Source organism: Helicoverpa armigera, chromosome 8 (assembly GCF_030705265.1).
Source record: "Helicoverpa armigera isolate CAAS_96S chromosome 8, ASM3070526v1, whole genome shotgun sequence".
Lineage (NCBI taxonomy): Eukaryota > Metazoa > Arthropoda > Insecta > Lepidoptera > Noctuidae > Helicoverpa > Helicoverpa armigera.
The window spans coordinates 11,655,714-11,671,785 of NC_087127.1; the positions used below are offsets into that span (position 1 = coordinate 11,655,714).

At 34.2% G+C, this 16,072-nt stretch overlaps 1 protein-coding gene across 10 annotated transcripts in view; it reads right to left on the reverse strand.

Moving 5' to 3' along the window:
- Positions 1-974: 974 nt before the first annotated feature.
- Camta (Calmodulin-binding transcription activator) overlaps positions 975-16,072 on the reverse strand; it is a 136,519-nt gene continuing 121,421 nt past the window's right edge. For 6 of the 10 annotated variants that reach the window (XM_064035748.1, XM_064035741.1, XM_064035744.1 and 3 more), the window contains 11 exons: positions 15,549-15,686; positions 15,257-15,351; positions 14,686-14,757; positions 12,731-12,798; positions 12,336-12,478; positions 11,577-11,758; positions 11,116-11,252; positions 10,642-10,736; positions 10,066-10,140; positions 6,255-6,359; positions 975-6,050 (listed from right to left, as the gene is read on the reverse strand). In XM_064035748.1, coding sequence (XP_063891818.1) covers positions 5,972-6,050; positions 6,255-6,359; positions 10,066-10,140; positions 10,642-10,736; positions 11,116-11,252; positions 11,577-11,758; positions 12,336-12,478; positions 12,731-12,798; positions 14,686-14,757; positions 15,257-15,351; positions 15,549-15,686 — 1,189 coding nt within the window. In that variant the 3' untranslated portion in view covers positions 975-5,971. Of the gene's footprint in view, positions 6,051-6,254; positions 6,360-6,491; positions 6,517-10,065; positions 10,141-10,641; positions 10,737-11,115; positions 11,253-11,576; positions 11,759-12,335; positions 12,479-12,730; positions 12,799-14,685; positions 14,758-15,256; positions 15,352-15,548; positions 15,687-16,072 lie in introns of all 10 variants that reach the window. The other 4 variants (XM_064035749.1, XM_064035747.1, XM_064035746.1 and 1 more) reach the window with 2 other exon arrangements.

Below are 16,072 nucleotides of genomic sequence, written 5' to 3' on the forward strand. Positions count from 1 at the left end.
TTGGGGTTGGCTTCCAGTCTAACTGGATTCAGCTGAGCAGTGCTTTACAAGAAGCGACTGCCTATCTGACCTCCTCAATCCAGTTACCCGGGCAACCCGATACCCCTTGGTTAAACCGGTGTCAGACTTACTGGCTTCTGACTACCTGTAACGCACTCTTACCGACTATTACCCACCATATTCCTTCTTAAGCCATTTATGTACCGCGACAGAAGTAACTCTTTCGAACAATCCCGCTGCCCAATACTCTTGGTATCTACAGTGATATTCAGCTTGAATGTGGATATTATTATATTGAGGTAGACACAGGAAAAGGGCCACCCTGGATTGTGTCTGGTCGATTCTCATGAGATTTCTCACTATTATGATAGTGACACATATTTTCCCCCTTGTTTTATCGTACTTTTGTACATATGTGTGCGTTTCCTTCATAACAAACGCAAATAAATGTATTTTCTTTCAAGAACGGAAGTTTCATATCTGGCGGAACATGCGTCGCGTATTATCGGTCGCCTAACACCAAAGCAGACAAATATACGATAAACCATTCAATCATTCACACCTAACCGAAGATGCGTTAGTGCGTCGATCATACGTTTGCGATACGCTCGACGCGTTTTTCGTCAGATATGAACCAACCTCTCGAGTATGAGGGTGTGAATTCGATTCCAGTTCAGGCAAGTACCAATGCAACTTTTCTAAGTTTGTATGTACTTTCTAAGTATATCTTGGACACCAATGGCTGATAAAAAGTTGGAAGAAAACATCTTAAGGAAACCTGGACTATAGTCTGGAATCACCAAACATTGAGCAAGCGTGGTGATTAATGCTCAATCCTTCTCCGTGTGAGAGGGGGCCTGTGCCAAGCAGTGAGACGATAAAAAGGCTGTAAATGTAACTGAAACTTCTCTAAATGTATTTCTTTCTTTCTTTCAAGTATAGGTTATACTGAAGGAGGGAAATAAAACACAAAATATAATCAGCAGTAATATTTTAAATTGCTTTGAATCACAATTTTGTAGTGTTTATAGATTATAATAATTACAAAGGAAGATTATTTTTTTGTTCAAAGTACACTTATCCAACAGCTCGTCGACATGCACTCTCGTGTCCATCATCTCAGAATATTTTACAAAAACGATAAACTAATTATTATTTTCATTATTAAAATTATTTTTAATAAAACCTAAATTAAAATTTAAAATTAATTGTTCTTTACTTTTAACTAAATAAAAATAACTATTAAAATAAAAACAAAATTTTTTTACTATTAAAAATAATAACGCTATTCCTCATTCGTTTTGAAATGAATATCATTAACATTTTTATTATAATGTAAAATTAAAAATAAGTGAAAAAAAACATTAAAATCAATACTCGTTCACAAATCATTATTCAATATAGAATACATTCATAAGAAATAAGTACATGATTAATTACGATTATAAATACTTAGGAACAATATTGTTTATTTACAGTTCACACAAAATACTAAAAAAAACACCGAGGACTAAAAACAAATCGTGACATATGAAAAAAATCCTAATTTTTTGGAAATTATTTACAACTCATTTTCAAGTTCATTTACTATTAAAAATAGATGTCAAAAATACAGTTTACGTAACTATTTAAATTCAATTAGAATCCATAGAATTTCGTGTACCAAAGATTGAATATTGAAATATAAAAAGAGATTCTATGTTGTTTTCGTGGACAATCACTATTCATTCATTCGTCCCTCCTTATTGGTGTTAGAACCTTGAAACTGGCAGTACGTAACAATTTCTTATATTCGCTAATATTAAAGAAAAACTTACATACAACGCTTAAGATTGCATAATATATAAACAATTATATTAATTAAAAAATTAAATAACATCATAAAATTCGCTATCAAACGCTCGTTATCTATATAAATTTGTTATAAAGCAATAATACTAGTAGCCAGCTATTAAATTATAGGATTGTAATGATTTTTGAAAAATTAAATAATATTTTTTTTTTCTACAATAAGGTGACTAGAGTTTAAGTAATTAAATATATTAATGGCAGAAAAATTCTGTACTATCATGACTAAATCAGGCACTATTGCATTATTAAAATGATTAAAAATTATTTTAAAAAATTGCCTAGACATTTTCTACTAAATATCCGTGCTTTACTAAAATTCTCTTCAAAATATTATTACAATCCTACGAGAAGAATTTAGCAGCTATGAAATATTATTATTAAATGAACTTCTAAAGATCTAGCATTTTATAAAAAAAAATACAACTAATATCAAACGCGAGTGTTGAAAACATTCAAAGTTATAATTAAGTATCTAAGTGATATGCAATATACTTTAGGCAGGCTCATTTTGATTTAAAAAAAAAAACATATTTTTTACAAAGAGGTGATCGAAATTAGTTTTAGCCATTTATTTTTTACAATTCTGGAATCTTTTTTAACCTAAAAATATTTTACTTTTATGAAAAAAAAAATAGTAAAAATGACTAAAACTAAAATACCCTCAACAAAAGTATACGCAAGCTACTGCGAAATAAGAAACCGCTCAAATAACAGACGTTTGTAACTTAGATCTACATTAAAACGATAGAGGCTACAAATAAATGCCTTTTGCAACTTTTTTTTATCACATTTTCGTCAAAAGAAACTTGCCTACGGCATAACAAATTCATAAAGCTCAACTAGTTACGGCCCACCCTAAAAGATAAAAGAAATCCAATCATATTCTCACTATATCTCATTCCAGTACCAGTTAGTAACAATATCTATCTTTTTTAGTCTTAGAAGTACTTACTAAATATGAAGTTAAAATGTGTGAACAAGCTTCTTATAATATAATAATAAAAAGTATTAGTTAAACTTTTAGTTTTAAATTCTATGTATAGATTTCAAGTTTTTTTTTTTATTATTTCATATAATAGTAATTTATCTAACTATATCTACTTCTAGTGCACTATCTTTTAGCTGTGGTCAATTACTAAGCCTGGCCGTAAGTGTGTCAATTTTATTACCCTTTAAAACAGATTTTATTGCTTTCGTTCATTTGTAAAAGATAAAATTAATAACATCATAAACCAAAGTTTGTAAGAGCTTGCTCGAAAAAAGTTTTTTTACAAAAATGATTTAGTTTTTTTACTATTTTTTGGGTAATTGACATTTCTTTTTTAAAACAGAAAAGGTAAACTTTGGCATTTTTTAAATTAATGTTCACACTTTACTAAAAAAAGACAGGATAATAAAAGAGTCACAGTTATCGGTGGCACTAAGAAGCGTCTATATTTCAACTGTATTGTGACGATCGCGTGGATATTAAAATACTCTTTCTTTACAAATCGGAGTTTATTCACCACAAAAATATTATTGCTTTCAGAGGTTCTGCGTTACTGAGAAAAATATTTTTAAATTTATTTTTTGTCTTATTTCCGCCCGTTTCGCATTTTAATAACATTATCAGCGCTCCATAAGCAATCGTGCACGCTATCTAAAAATATAGGTATACGCATGACCACTAGCTAAACGAACTATTTGTTCGAAAATCAAGACTGAAATGATAGAATAACTTTTATGGAAAATTAATACATCAAAACTTTTGGCGCAATACATCTCGAAATACTGGTATCGTACCCGCCATTACTACATATACATATATAAATATAACATCTTAAAATTAGCGATCCAAAAATATGAAATATACATGTTGTATTAGTGCGCCCCCGGAGCGCCTCGCGGCTGTACCGCGGCCGTACCGCGCCTGTACCACGCTCGTACCTCGCCCGTACCGCGCTCATACCGCGGCTGCACCGCAGCCCGCTGTCGCGTGCTCGCAAGCCCGCGATACTTGCGACGCATGCCGATCGCCGCCGGAGGGTGCAAAAGCCGCCACAACTGGACGGTTTTTCTCAATCCTCGTCGCGTGTTTATTTTTCCTCTAATCGAAAAAACGTTGGTACATCCCCAACAAACCAGTGTTCGTACACAGAAAATTTGAAAAGCTTGCTACGAATCTACCAACGTTTTTACCCACTTTATTCAACTCTGGGCCTCTCAAAATCTAAATAAACAGGAATATATCGGAATGTACGAACAGTTGAATTAAAATCACAGAAAGATGTAAGAATTTTTCAAGAGAAACTAAGTTTCAAATCTAATTAAAAATATCATAAAACTGAACGTAATAAAGAAAGTTAAACGAGATACTAGAAGTAAGTTTGAGAACTCAAAGTACCAGGGCCCTGCTCAAGCAAAGCGTCCTTATTCGTTCGAAACTTTTGCTTTATAAAAATACGAATCGAAAATATCTCGACTGTAGCACGTCTTCTTATGGTTAAGCTATGATTATTCTATTATTTCTTATACTATAAAACTTTACTATGTTTACTACGTTAAAATATCAGAGAATTCAGAAAAAGGGAATATTTAGGTTTTTATTTTCTATATTTAAGTGGTGCACAACCTTATTTCTTCATGAACGCTAGGTAGGTATGGCGTTAGCATAACGAGGATCTAAAACAAAACATCTCTACCTAAACAACTAATAGTAGATGTAGGTACTTGATGAAAATTCATATTAAGAATCCGCACTTGTTGAAATAGGAACTAGGGGGAGGGGAGAAACACGAAATTAATGACAGTGGCGGAGAAGACGACAAACTGATTGGAACCAAGGCATTGGTAAACCGGTCGAAGGTCCTTCATAAGATTAGATCTAATCTACAGGAGAGTCTCAAAGATAGTAGATCATGTTCGATGATATCTAAGGCTTCATCTTCAATGCATAGACTAAAAGAATTAAAACTATTTAGGCTGGAATGAAACCTATTTGTAAACTTTCGACCGAAACTAACTGCGTAATTACTTTTATTTCTCTTAAATACGATAAAATCTCAAAATACTCACAGCTCGTCGGGTTTATTGTATTATACGCTAAGTGCATCTACTTTATAAGAACAGTGGCTTTTTAATAATTTGAATTTGTACTTAACCTACATATTTTAAACTCCATTGCTGAAATCATTCATAGAATAGAATTCAAGTTTTGACTCGATCTAAAGTTCGAAGCAAAAGAATAACTGAAAGTCTCACGTTAAAATTCAATATCAAATCGTTTGCAATTGACGTGAACCGCAATAGCCAAACGTTACGCAACCATTTTTATAGAATTTTATGAATTTCCAAAAATTTTGCGTCAAGTCTTAAGAAAATTCTCAGCCAATACGTTTGATGATCTAGGTTTAATTACTTTACATCCAATTTAGAGTTTTCAAAAATATGATTCCAATAAATGTTCTAAACAAATATCTCAAAAATACATTATGAAAATATAATACAAATACGATAAAATTTATACTAAATATAACCCTGTCTATGACCTGAAGAGTTTAAAATAAAGAATAAATCGAAATCTAAACTCTGAACAAGTCATTTCTAAGGAAAACATAATTACTTCCTAGACTCACACACGATGCTATAATCCTTTTACATTATCGCAGATGAACTGCGGAAATCACATAACAAGAACGAATCCGACATTCATCATATCGAATATATCCGTTCAATCACGTCAATAAATTGTTTTGGGGATCGAATCATAACGGTGCTTTAAGAAAAGAAAATGTACACAGCGATACGTGATAGTCAAAACTTTTAGTATCATCTACCATAAATACGATTATACAAAAGAATAGTTAAAACATATCAAATAGACGAAGGCCTGAGTAAGTTCACAACTCCGATAAGAAACCTGTTTCGTGAAGTAGCCTAGTTATGTCAGTTTTGATAATGTGAAAGGCAGTTGATGTTAATACGTTATTTGAAATACATGATGTAAATAAACCACGACATACAACTCTAAAAGAAAATCTAGACTTGTTAAAGAAGGATGAAGTAAAATCTACGATAGAAGATAAAATTGAACTAAATATAGTTGTAGAAACAAATAGAGTCCGTTGAATTACTGCCGTTGTTAGATTTTAAACAGAAGCTCAAGTAGAAGGTCTTCGTCCACGTTCATTGGTGATTCAGGTGCAAGGTAATCAACGATCCTAGAAGACATAAAGAACATTATTACCTAGCAAACATAAGAGCGAATTTTAAGATTCATGTAATGCTAAATAAATGATAGAAATAACATGATGATGGATACTTCTGAAGTCAATTCTAGGTCAAGAGCTTTTACTAATAATGAATATGAGTTCAATGATGATTGGGACCAAGGTGATGATGATGATGATGTTGATGTTACTCACCTATTGGGCGTGGGTGGAGTATTGGTGATGCGCTGCAACGAGTTTTGGCGGACATCCGGCGACCGCCGGGCCCCCCTCACGCTTTCGGCTCGCGCGTTCTGCAACCTGCCGCAAACCGGAGACATGTATTAAAAACTACAGGCCATTCAAACTAAATTATACACAAAAGAAGTAAAATTTTCTAAAATAGCCTAGAAGAACAAAATCTGATTGAATTTATTTCGCTACGAAACTTACGTTAGCTGTATACTCCTCCCATGTGCTAAGCAGCGTGAAAATAGTTTTGGGATGATTAAATTAAATCCAATTGCAATTGATAATATATAAAATTATTGTATCGAAGACGAAAATCTCAGTAACAAGCTGAAATTGAAACAAAAACTCCAAACACAGCTTACGATCATAACAAACCTAAAACAAGATTACAACTATTATCTGAAGACGGACAAAAACATAATACCATTGAGAGCCCATCAGATTCTATGAATACTTTTACACCTACACAGGCTAAGCTCTAAATTCACAAAACTCGAATAAACAAGCCTGAACAAAAACCCTCCTTTAATTTAATTTAACAACAAGTCGGTAAGTTTAAGAAAATCATGCTCTAAAGATTCTCTTATCGACGGAGAGGAACAAACTTGGGTACAGTTGATTTATCTATCCGCCGCAGATACTGAAGTTTGGAGAAAAGCTAAAATGTTTCATTCATAAAGTAGCAAACTGATTCCGGTTTAGATTACTTCGAGGGGATCAAGTGCGAGCCAGTAGGCCAAAATTAATTTAGCATTGACTTGAACTAACGAATAAAGGCGATCTTAATTGCTGGAAAGATTGGATTATATTATTTTAAGGGGTACTTTTAGATTAAACACGACTGGTTTGATTTTGAAAAGCAGAAGCTTATTTACAATCTGTTTAACTTCGAAAAGTGATACTTATTTCTTCTGTCATAAAAAATACGATCATCAAGAAACATAAATATCATTGAACTGAAACCAACCGACTTTGTGTAAATCTTTAACTTTCTTATTAAAGCCTTCAGGAAGTTTGAAGCCCAAAAGTTGTTCTTCGAAATGAACCCTCCCTTCTGTTATAAACATAGATATTTGGATATCGAAAATTTGAAAGTGCGTCCTCAATTTTGTCAGGAGTTAATATTACTTCCGTTTTGAATATTATACCTTTCTACCTTATGCTATGGGGTTCCGAATACAAATAAAGTCTCTGGCTTTTGTAATCAACTTTTACTTTAGAGTTTGTTTGATTTTAAATGCACTGTTCTTTGAGTTTCATTATCATTTTCCTAATTAATGTAAAATAGAGTACATTTAACGCAGAATAACCAAAATCATTCTGCCAAAAACCATTTCATCATTCTTCAACCAAAGGTCATACTTAAAGATTCGGTAACATTATCCTGACATGACATTTAGTAAAGGTCAGAAAAGAAAAAACGACAATACACCAAAAAATAAAGTAAAAATGACACAAAAAGCTTCCTAAACGATGTCGTTAAGCCAAAGCTGCAATTAAATCACCCGAAACTGATACACAAAAAACCACTTTTCAAGAAGTCCGTAATCCCCGGAAGATCTTAAAATAACAAGACAAACACAATTAACTTACGATTCGGGAAACACCACAAAAAGGGACCATTATGTCCAAATAATAGAAGGAACGGTGGATAAATTGGTGGTCCCAAGGTTTTTATGCGACCAAGTCCCTCTAATTTTGCTGAATAAGGTTACACTGAACAAGGTTAGCAATCAACTGATATGATTAACGCTATTTATGAAGATTACCGATGTCTTCGTTTGGGTAAATACGTTGCGTTGTGACAACTGTGGGATTCATCTCTGTAATTTTGGTGAGGAATCAATTCCTGTATTTATTTTCTGTAAATTGTTTTTGAGGTTTCTCAAAACTCAAACTCAATAAATGTGATTCCATAATATCATCTTAGATCTATATCAGTCCAAACAATCATATTTACGAAAACCGAGTTTTGGCTTGGCAAAACTTAACCACTATTCATGATCTCATCCAAATCCAAAAGTTACGTCATATCTACAAATCTATAACTCTTTCGTAGATATAAGACAGACAAAATAAAAAGTACGATATGGAACTCATTTAAAGACAAAATCGATAAGTTAAGTTTCGAAGGAAAGAATTAGGACTGAAACCAATAGATTTGCAAGAATCCTTGGATATGGATGTACATTAAGTATTTCAAGATTCAGAGCCACAAATTCGACTGACCAAAAAAAGATTGGTAGGCGTTCTGAACAATATATCATATTTTTATATCCTTTTTCACTCAAAAGGCTGTAGCCCTTCCGTGGCTTAATGGAGTCTGTATATTAGTTCCGGGTAACCGGGTAACAGGGTAACAGGGTAAACAATTCAAGGAACCCAGTTGATTCAAACGGAATATTTTTTTGGAAATAATATTTATTGTGTGGACCGCAATGTGTAGTGGCCTGACGCTTTTATTTAGTTTATGAAGGTCTGACATTGAAGTCTTAGAGTTATTTTCTTTTTTATTGTGTTTCTTTTTCGTGTTGTAAATCAGAATTGGGTGAATGTTGTGAAATTATAACTGTGACTTTCTATTGGTAATGTTAGTTTTATATCTTACATAGGTACTTGATTTTATATCTTAGGTACTTGTAACTCTAAATATGACTTTATAAGGTCACCTCAATGAAAGCCTGTAGTGTATTAAGTTCCGACTTTAGAATCGTACACACATCGCAATACAATTAATTTAAAAGGGTACATTGGTGGAAAATTACTAAAAACACGTTAATAGTTATACTTCAAAGAAGAGATTTTAATTAACATCAAAAACAAGAGACATCAAACATTAAAATCATTGTATGTCTTTTAACGTAAAATAATTTCAAGTCAAAAGCATTGTTACATACGACGACTGGACACAATAAAACAAATTAACTATCTTATTGGTATTTAAACAAATTCCAATAGTGTGTTAAAGTAGAAACTCTTTAATTAATCCAACAAAGAAAACTATTTGAAGGAGAACAATTTCAAAGAACGAAATATGCCATTTAATAGAATTCCAATCCAGGTTGAGTAAGAAAACTATGAACAAAACGCCTGAAACGGAAGGAAACTTAATTCACAGACCTACATATTTTGTAGTCTATAGAAAAAATACTTAATTACAAAAATATTCATTATAATGAAAAGATATCAAAATAATCTGTAGATAAATGAACCTATAAAATAGGACGCATACATCGTAGAACCTTGGTAACTTAATTATAAACTGAAATGGACATTATTATCTAAATCATAAACATGAATGACAAACAACCTTCTTCGAACCTTGGCAATTAATAATGTTAATATTCATAGGTTTGATAATTAGTCTGCTCCCTTCATGCACCGTCTTATTAATCAAAAAGATCTTATTGAATCCTATAGCATCATTAACTTGACTGTATTCACTAATTAAATTCCACATTCAAATTAGAGATTAATTATACTCCTAAATAAAAATATTAAATACACCCAATAACCGTCATTCCTAACATATTATGTGAACTTAAGGCTGTTCCGTATATTCTTAATATTCTTTCGTTAATATTCTATCTATCTCTTGTTACTGACGTTAGGAATTTGAAATTACTTGTATGGGACTAATATCAAAATTCTATCTCTATTCAGCAAACCAACAGATAGATAGAAGAATATTGGGAACGGCCGTAAGTATACATAATGGCATACAAATTGAGGCATCTTGAAGTAGCCTTGATATAAAATGACTGAATTAACTTACTTGATCTTTGACTGCCTCATGAACTGTTGAATCTTCCTTGCAGCCTGATTCTGACGCCTCTGTGAGTATGTCCTCCTGTTAAAACAAATATTGAGTTAATTTATAATCAATATGTTACGCTTACTACACATAGGCAGGCAGGATAGGCAGTCGCTTCTTGTAAAGCACTGGTACTCAGCTGAATCCGGTTAGACTGGAAGCCGACCCCAACGTAGTTGCGAACAAGACTCGGAGGATGGATGATGTTATGCTTACTACATAGAGACAGGGATTTGTCTTTACTCGTATGGGGCTAACGTTAAAATTCTATCTCTAGTAAGTAAATCAACACATAGATATAATATTGGATCTCTGTTTTTTAATTAAATACACCCACTTCACTACTGTTTAATTGAGACCTATACAAGTAAGGTAGTTTTCATTAAAAATCAGTATTTAAACATCCTTGACTACTAAACAAACAAACTGGATCTAGCCAGACCAAACCGGCTAGCTTTATAATTAGTACCCCTTAAAATGTTCTTTTTTAACTAAACAAAAATATTCCATATACGACTAACACAGAAGTGTACTTACTTGATAGGTGTGGTAGCCATCCTGCGAGCACGCATGGCGCGGTAGCCGCGCTGTATCACCGTCGCCGCCGCGTGCATTTGTTTCAAGTACGCAAACTGTACGAAAAAAAACAATTTTATACACATGGACAAAACTAGATCCACAATGCAGTGGCGTTTCTTCCCCTTATCCCACAACACTAATAAATACTCCCACTTTAAACTCTCTTTATGTTTTTCGAGTAATACATCAGGAATTTTATATACTCCATTACGTACTACCCCTATGTACTAAAGTATGTACCTCCCTTACAGACTCCCTTATGTGCTAGAACATATTACCTATAGTGCAAAAGCATTTGCGCATTTGCCCACTCTCTATTCCTTCCGCAATCAGAAAGAGATCAGGACTGACATTCACGTGCTCTCCGATGCAGGAACATTGATTATGCCAATAATAGAGACCTATACATGTAATAAAATAGATAATACAGACCTGTTTGTATCTCCTATAGCAGTTCTGTATGGTGATGGCAGCGGCGGCAGCTCTTCGCTGCAGCTGCCTGCCGCGGTACTGACGGTATGCCTTCTGAATCGTGATGGCTGCTGAGTAGAGCTCCCGTTGTTCACGATCTGGAAAAGTATAGAGGTTAGGAACGTGGATAAAGACTATGGGTGTGAAAATATGCAAAAGGACTTAAAATCTTTATGATAAGTGCTGGGTTCAAATACTAGAAATAATTATTCATCTAAAAATCATTAATCAGTACAAATAAAACTGAATTCAGCACCTGCTTAGCAAAAATGAAATTCCAGTATATTTGTCTCTACTGTTTTCTTCTTATCGCTTACTTTACATCTTATTTTAGAGAATCTATAAGGATACCCTGGAGGCTGCCAACACAAAGTTCTAATATTTTCATAAAACAAAACCAACAATAATTAAAATCTACTCACCATTCAAAGTAAGATTAGAGAAATGCGTGGTAGCATTCAGAAACTCTTGCAGCGTCGCAGACGGGGTTGTACATAGTGGTGGGTGGGATAATGCTGAGCGTGGTGACGGTGGTGGTGGTGATAACGCAGCTGACCCCGGGGATACGGAGCCTGACGAACACGGAGTTGAAGCTCCACAGTACCTGGGCAAAGGAGATAATGGTGAATTAGTAATTGATCTTGTAAAAGTTGATAATCTAATAAAAGTTTAGTTTGAAATCAATGAAGAATGTTATGATGGCAATGAAGTTTATCTTTTGTAATTGGATGACATTATTTAGATCTGTGTTACGGAATCAGGTTCAGTAATTGACATTACGATTGCACTGTAAAGATACATCAGTAAGTATAAAAATATGATCATTGGTTGTGTTTGGTTCCGTAATATAGATCTTGGCGTCTGAAATCAAAAAATGATGTGAATGCGTTGTGTGTGATGACTCGTTCTTTAAAAATAAGCAGTCTATATTACTTAAACCTAAAATGTTAAGTGTATGTACAAGACAAATGAAGGAAGAAGAAAAAAATGAGTGCTCAAAATACAATGAAACCCAACCTATGTAAGTTGTAGGAGAACTCGAAGCTAACGTTGCTGTAGCGTTGATCCGGGGGAAGAAAGAAGTAAAAACGAAAATAGAAACGACAGTTGGATTGATTGAAAGTTAGAAGGTGTACAATGACAACATCAAGGAAAGCTAAAAACATTTAAATAAGGTGTACCTGTATGTGTTGTCGCAGAACTCAAAAGTAAAGTCACTGTTGAAGGTGGTGGTATCATCTAGAAGTGGGACCATCAGTGTGTCTTCGCCGCCTCCGCTGCCGCTGTCCAGCCCGCACCCCGATAGCAGAGACGAGCTTTCGTTCTAGACAGAAATGAAACCACAGGTATATTAATGTTCCCATCAATATTTGCTTTACTAGTTCATTTTAATCAGTTCATAAAACTTGCGGTATGGTAGATCAAACACAATCAGAATGTTCGAAGTCTTGCCTACTATGTGAGACCACCCCAACATCACCTGCATTTCAAGGTAAAGTGCTTTTTCCACTTTCCGGAAATTGAAATTCTTCTATGATCTTTAAATCTACTAGGAGTATTGTGTATATCTGATTACCTTTATTCTTTCTGGCATGGCGGCTATGATTTGCTCCGCCAGCGTGAACACTCGGTCATCCTGCTCCCCTGAAAACATTTTTATGAAGTGGAACCTTATAATAGTTAGCGAAAATTAAATATTACTTTGTCTGTCCTCAAGCGACGAAAGTTCATAAATTAATCGTCTTTGAGTCGTGTAAAAATCAAATAATTTGAATAAATCGTTTCAAGACAAACATGATTTAACTTTGTAAAACAAACCATGACTAGTAAGATATTTCAAAGAAGTTTTTGTTAAGGTTCACTTACATCACATATTGTGTCCCAATTTATAGCATAGAAATATTTTTGTATCATCATCAATGATGAACTAAAATACTGAGTGTTTCAAACGGGTCGTCGTCATGGTATGTTCTACCTTATGCATTTTGCTTCTAATATGAAATATACACGACCTTTATCGTAAATCTACACACATATTATGTAGCCCACATCAAATAATATAATAAACATGAAGTTATTTTCAAAACACTGTCTTTAAACATTCAAGTAGAATAAAGCAAGTTTGAACTTAAAAGAAATAAGTTGGGTTTCAATGTTTTGATTATAACCTCATGTAAACCACTAATGACGGAAATCGAGGTCTTACAACAGAAAAACAAATTAATTAAAGTATAAAACATAACTGACTGAAATGTATAGTAAATAAAAATCTGGTTACTTTCACAAGATTAACATCACTAGTCATCCATGTAACCAGGAAATATTAAATAACAAAACAGTTGATTCTCTATAATGATGGAAATTAACTATGGGTTAGTGACATTTTATTTGTGACATAAAAACAATTCTACATGGTATATGTACACATGTATACATGAAAAGTTAATAACTCAAAACTTTTGTCAAACATACATTTGACGATATTCCAAAGCAGGATCTAAATTAGAATGGACCTTCTAATGAACATGTGGAACTTATTAACTAAAATGATTTATCAACAATAAAGAAAGATAAAGGAAAAACAATAAAGTGTAATGAAAAACCAGTGCACGATAAAACTAATGCCAATTAACTTACCTTAAAAATGGCAATAGTAAATCTTCTACACATAAAAAGCGTCTAAATACTCATGCAAGCGTTTAGCATTCATGCAGTGTTGTATAAATTGTCACGTTTTTTTGAAACAAGTGTACTGACTGAACAACGTAGTCTTGTGTACTGAAATTGGAAGTAGAAGCCAATCGATTTGGTTGTGATACAGTGATAGTGGATAGACCAATACGAACCACTGAAAGCGACATCGAGGGACAACATCGAGTAAACTAAACCGAACTCTATTTATTTTGCACTAAGGTTTCATTTTCATTTGTTTTAAATTACATATGTAATAAAAGCTAATTGAAATTATAAAACTCGGTTTAGTTAAGGATACTACAGACAACAAACACTCAAGGGGAACTCCGCTCATATTGGAACACAAAGTACAGAAGAAACTACAAGTGGTCTACCGACATACAGTGTACAAGGACTACAGACTGGCGACAAAGGGAGAGACAAAGATATATAGACAACTTTTGTTAGAAGAAGAGGGAGGCAATGCAACTACTACATACACAACATCGACAGATAGGACGAGCGGAGTTATCGATGCTGCGACTCGAAATGGTATAGAACGTTTACGGATAGTAAAACAAATAGCCAATAGGGAGACAGGAAAGATAGCAATACTTGAAGAAGATTTGCTTGAAGCCAATTTGATTAATCTCAACAATAAAACAATTTGGAATAGAAATGAAATTAAAATTGGTCAAAAAAAATTTGGAAGCAGATTTTAAATTTCGATTCGTTCAATTTGCTACTGATTTGGGTGTTGATTATTTTACCAAAGGTACTGCTTCATCTACAGTCGAATTTGCAATTTGGATTTGATAGTTCCGCAGTCTATACCGTTTCTCTGCAGCGGGCACTGACCTGCGGGCGGCGCGGGCGGCGACAGCGCCTCCACGTCGACGTCGGGGCTGCGCGGCCGCGGCGCCGTGCTGCCTGCGGAACCGGCGCAATACCTCCGCTACAGCTTACCGGTCAAACTGTGACTACTACACGTGCCAATGCGAACAAATCTAATTCGTAAATGACGTGCTGTATAAGCTTTTTGTTTTAACCCCTTATCTGAAAAGAAGGAAGGGAAGCTACGGACTAAATGTCTGAATCTACTTTGCTATTTTCTTTTTCATTTCTGTTTGCGATTGTAATTTCTTTTTTAAGATCTAAAAGTTCATTTTGTTTCATGATAAACTGTTTTGATTCGCCTCAATATGTATAGTTGTTAAAAAACTTAATAACTGTCATAAGCTCGCAGTGTAGAACTCACACGTTTGACCAGTTATATCGCCGAACAAACCATCACCGTTTAAGAAAAAGACCGAAACCCAAAACCAAGGTTAGGACCTTCAAATGTCATCAGCAGCCGTGCCGATATAAAATAACCAGCAAATGAAAAAGGAATCGACTATGAATGAGGCGAAGTGTTTCAAAGACTTACAGAGAGCCAGGTCCATACGTCTGCCGATCTTCGAGTCTCCCAGACTGTCTTCCGACGTATCCGAATCTAAAGGGAGTGACATGCTTCGTTCCCATCTGAAAATGTCAGGATTTTGGCGGATTAAAATTGATAGTTTGTCATCATCCTTTCAATGACTGAAGATTAGATGAACGGTTATATTTTAATGTTGTGAAATCAAGAGTTGTTACTATTTTACACAATCATGCAGCAGACGGAAAATATTAGTCACATTCTACTTCAAACACGAAGATAAATGGAGGTATATTGTCACCTAGCAGAGGAACTGCTTTCTGATTTGTCTATAGCAGAGTTGGATCTGAAGGCGTCGGCCATGTTGATTCCTGAGTCTATTGACGGCCGCTTCACCAGGTTGCTCTCCAGACTACCAGCGCGACTCTTTTGGGATAAACTGGAAATAGATAACAATTGTGATTAGTATATTTGCTTTACATACATGATCTTGGCGATTTAAAATCAGGTGAATAAGAATCGAATATTGCATTTAGCATTTTACCATATGCGTTTATATCACAGCCATAAATGTGTCTGTTTGTGGTATTTTTCTCTATCCTCTCTCTAAAATCACCCTACTAGCGCTTTTACGCCGGCAAATTTTGGTCGAACGTACCTACCAAAACTGAGCCTATAGGGAGATACATATACGCTATCGTTCTCGTCATCTTTATACAGGTAGAGCTGTCAGTTATTTGATATATGATGTCGTTCGGAAAAATCTACCGGGAAATCCGCTAGTGTGAAAACGCTGAATTCACGATTATGCTTACATGGGTTATC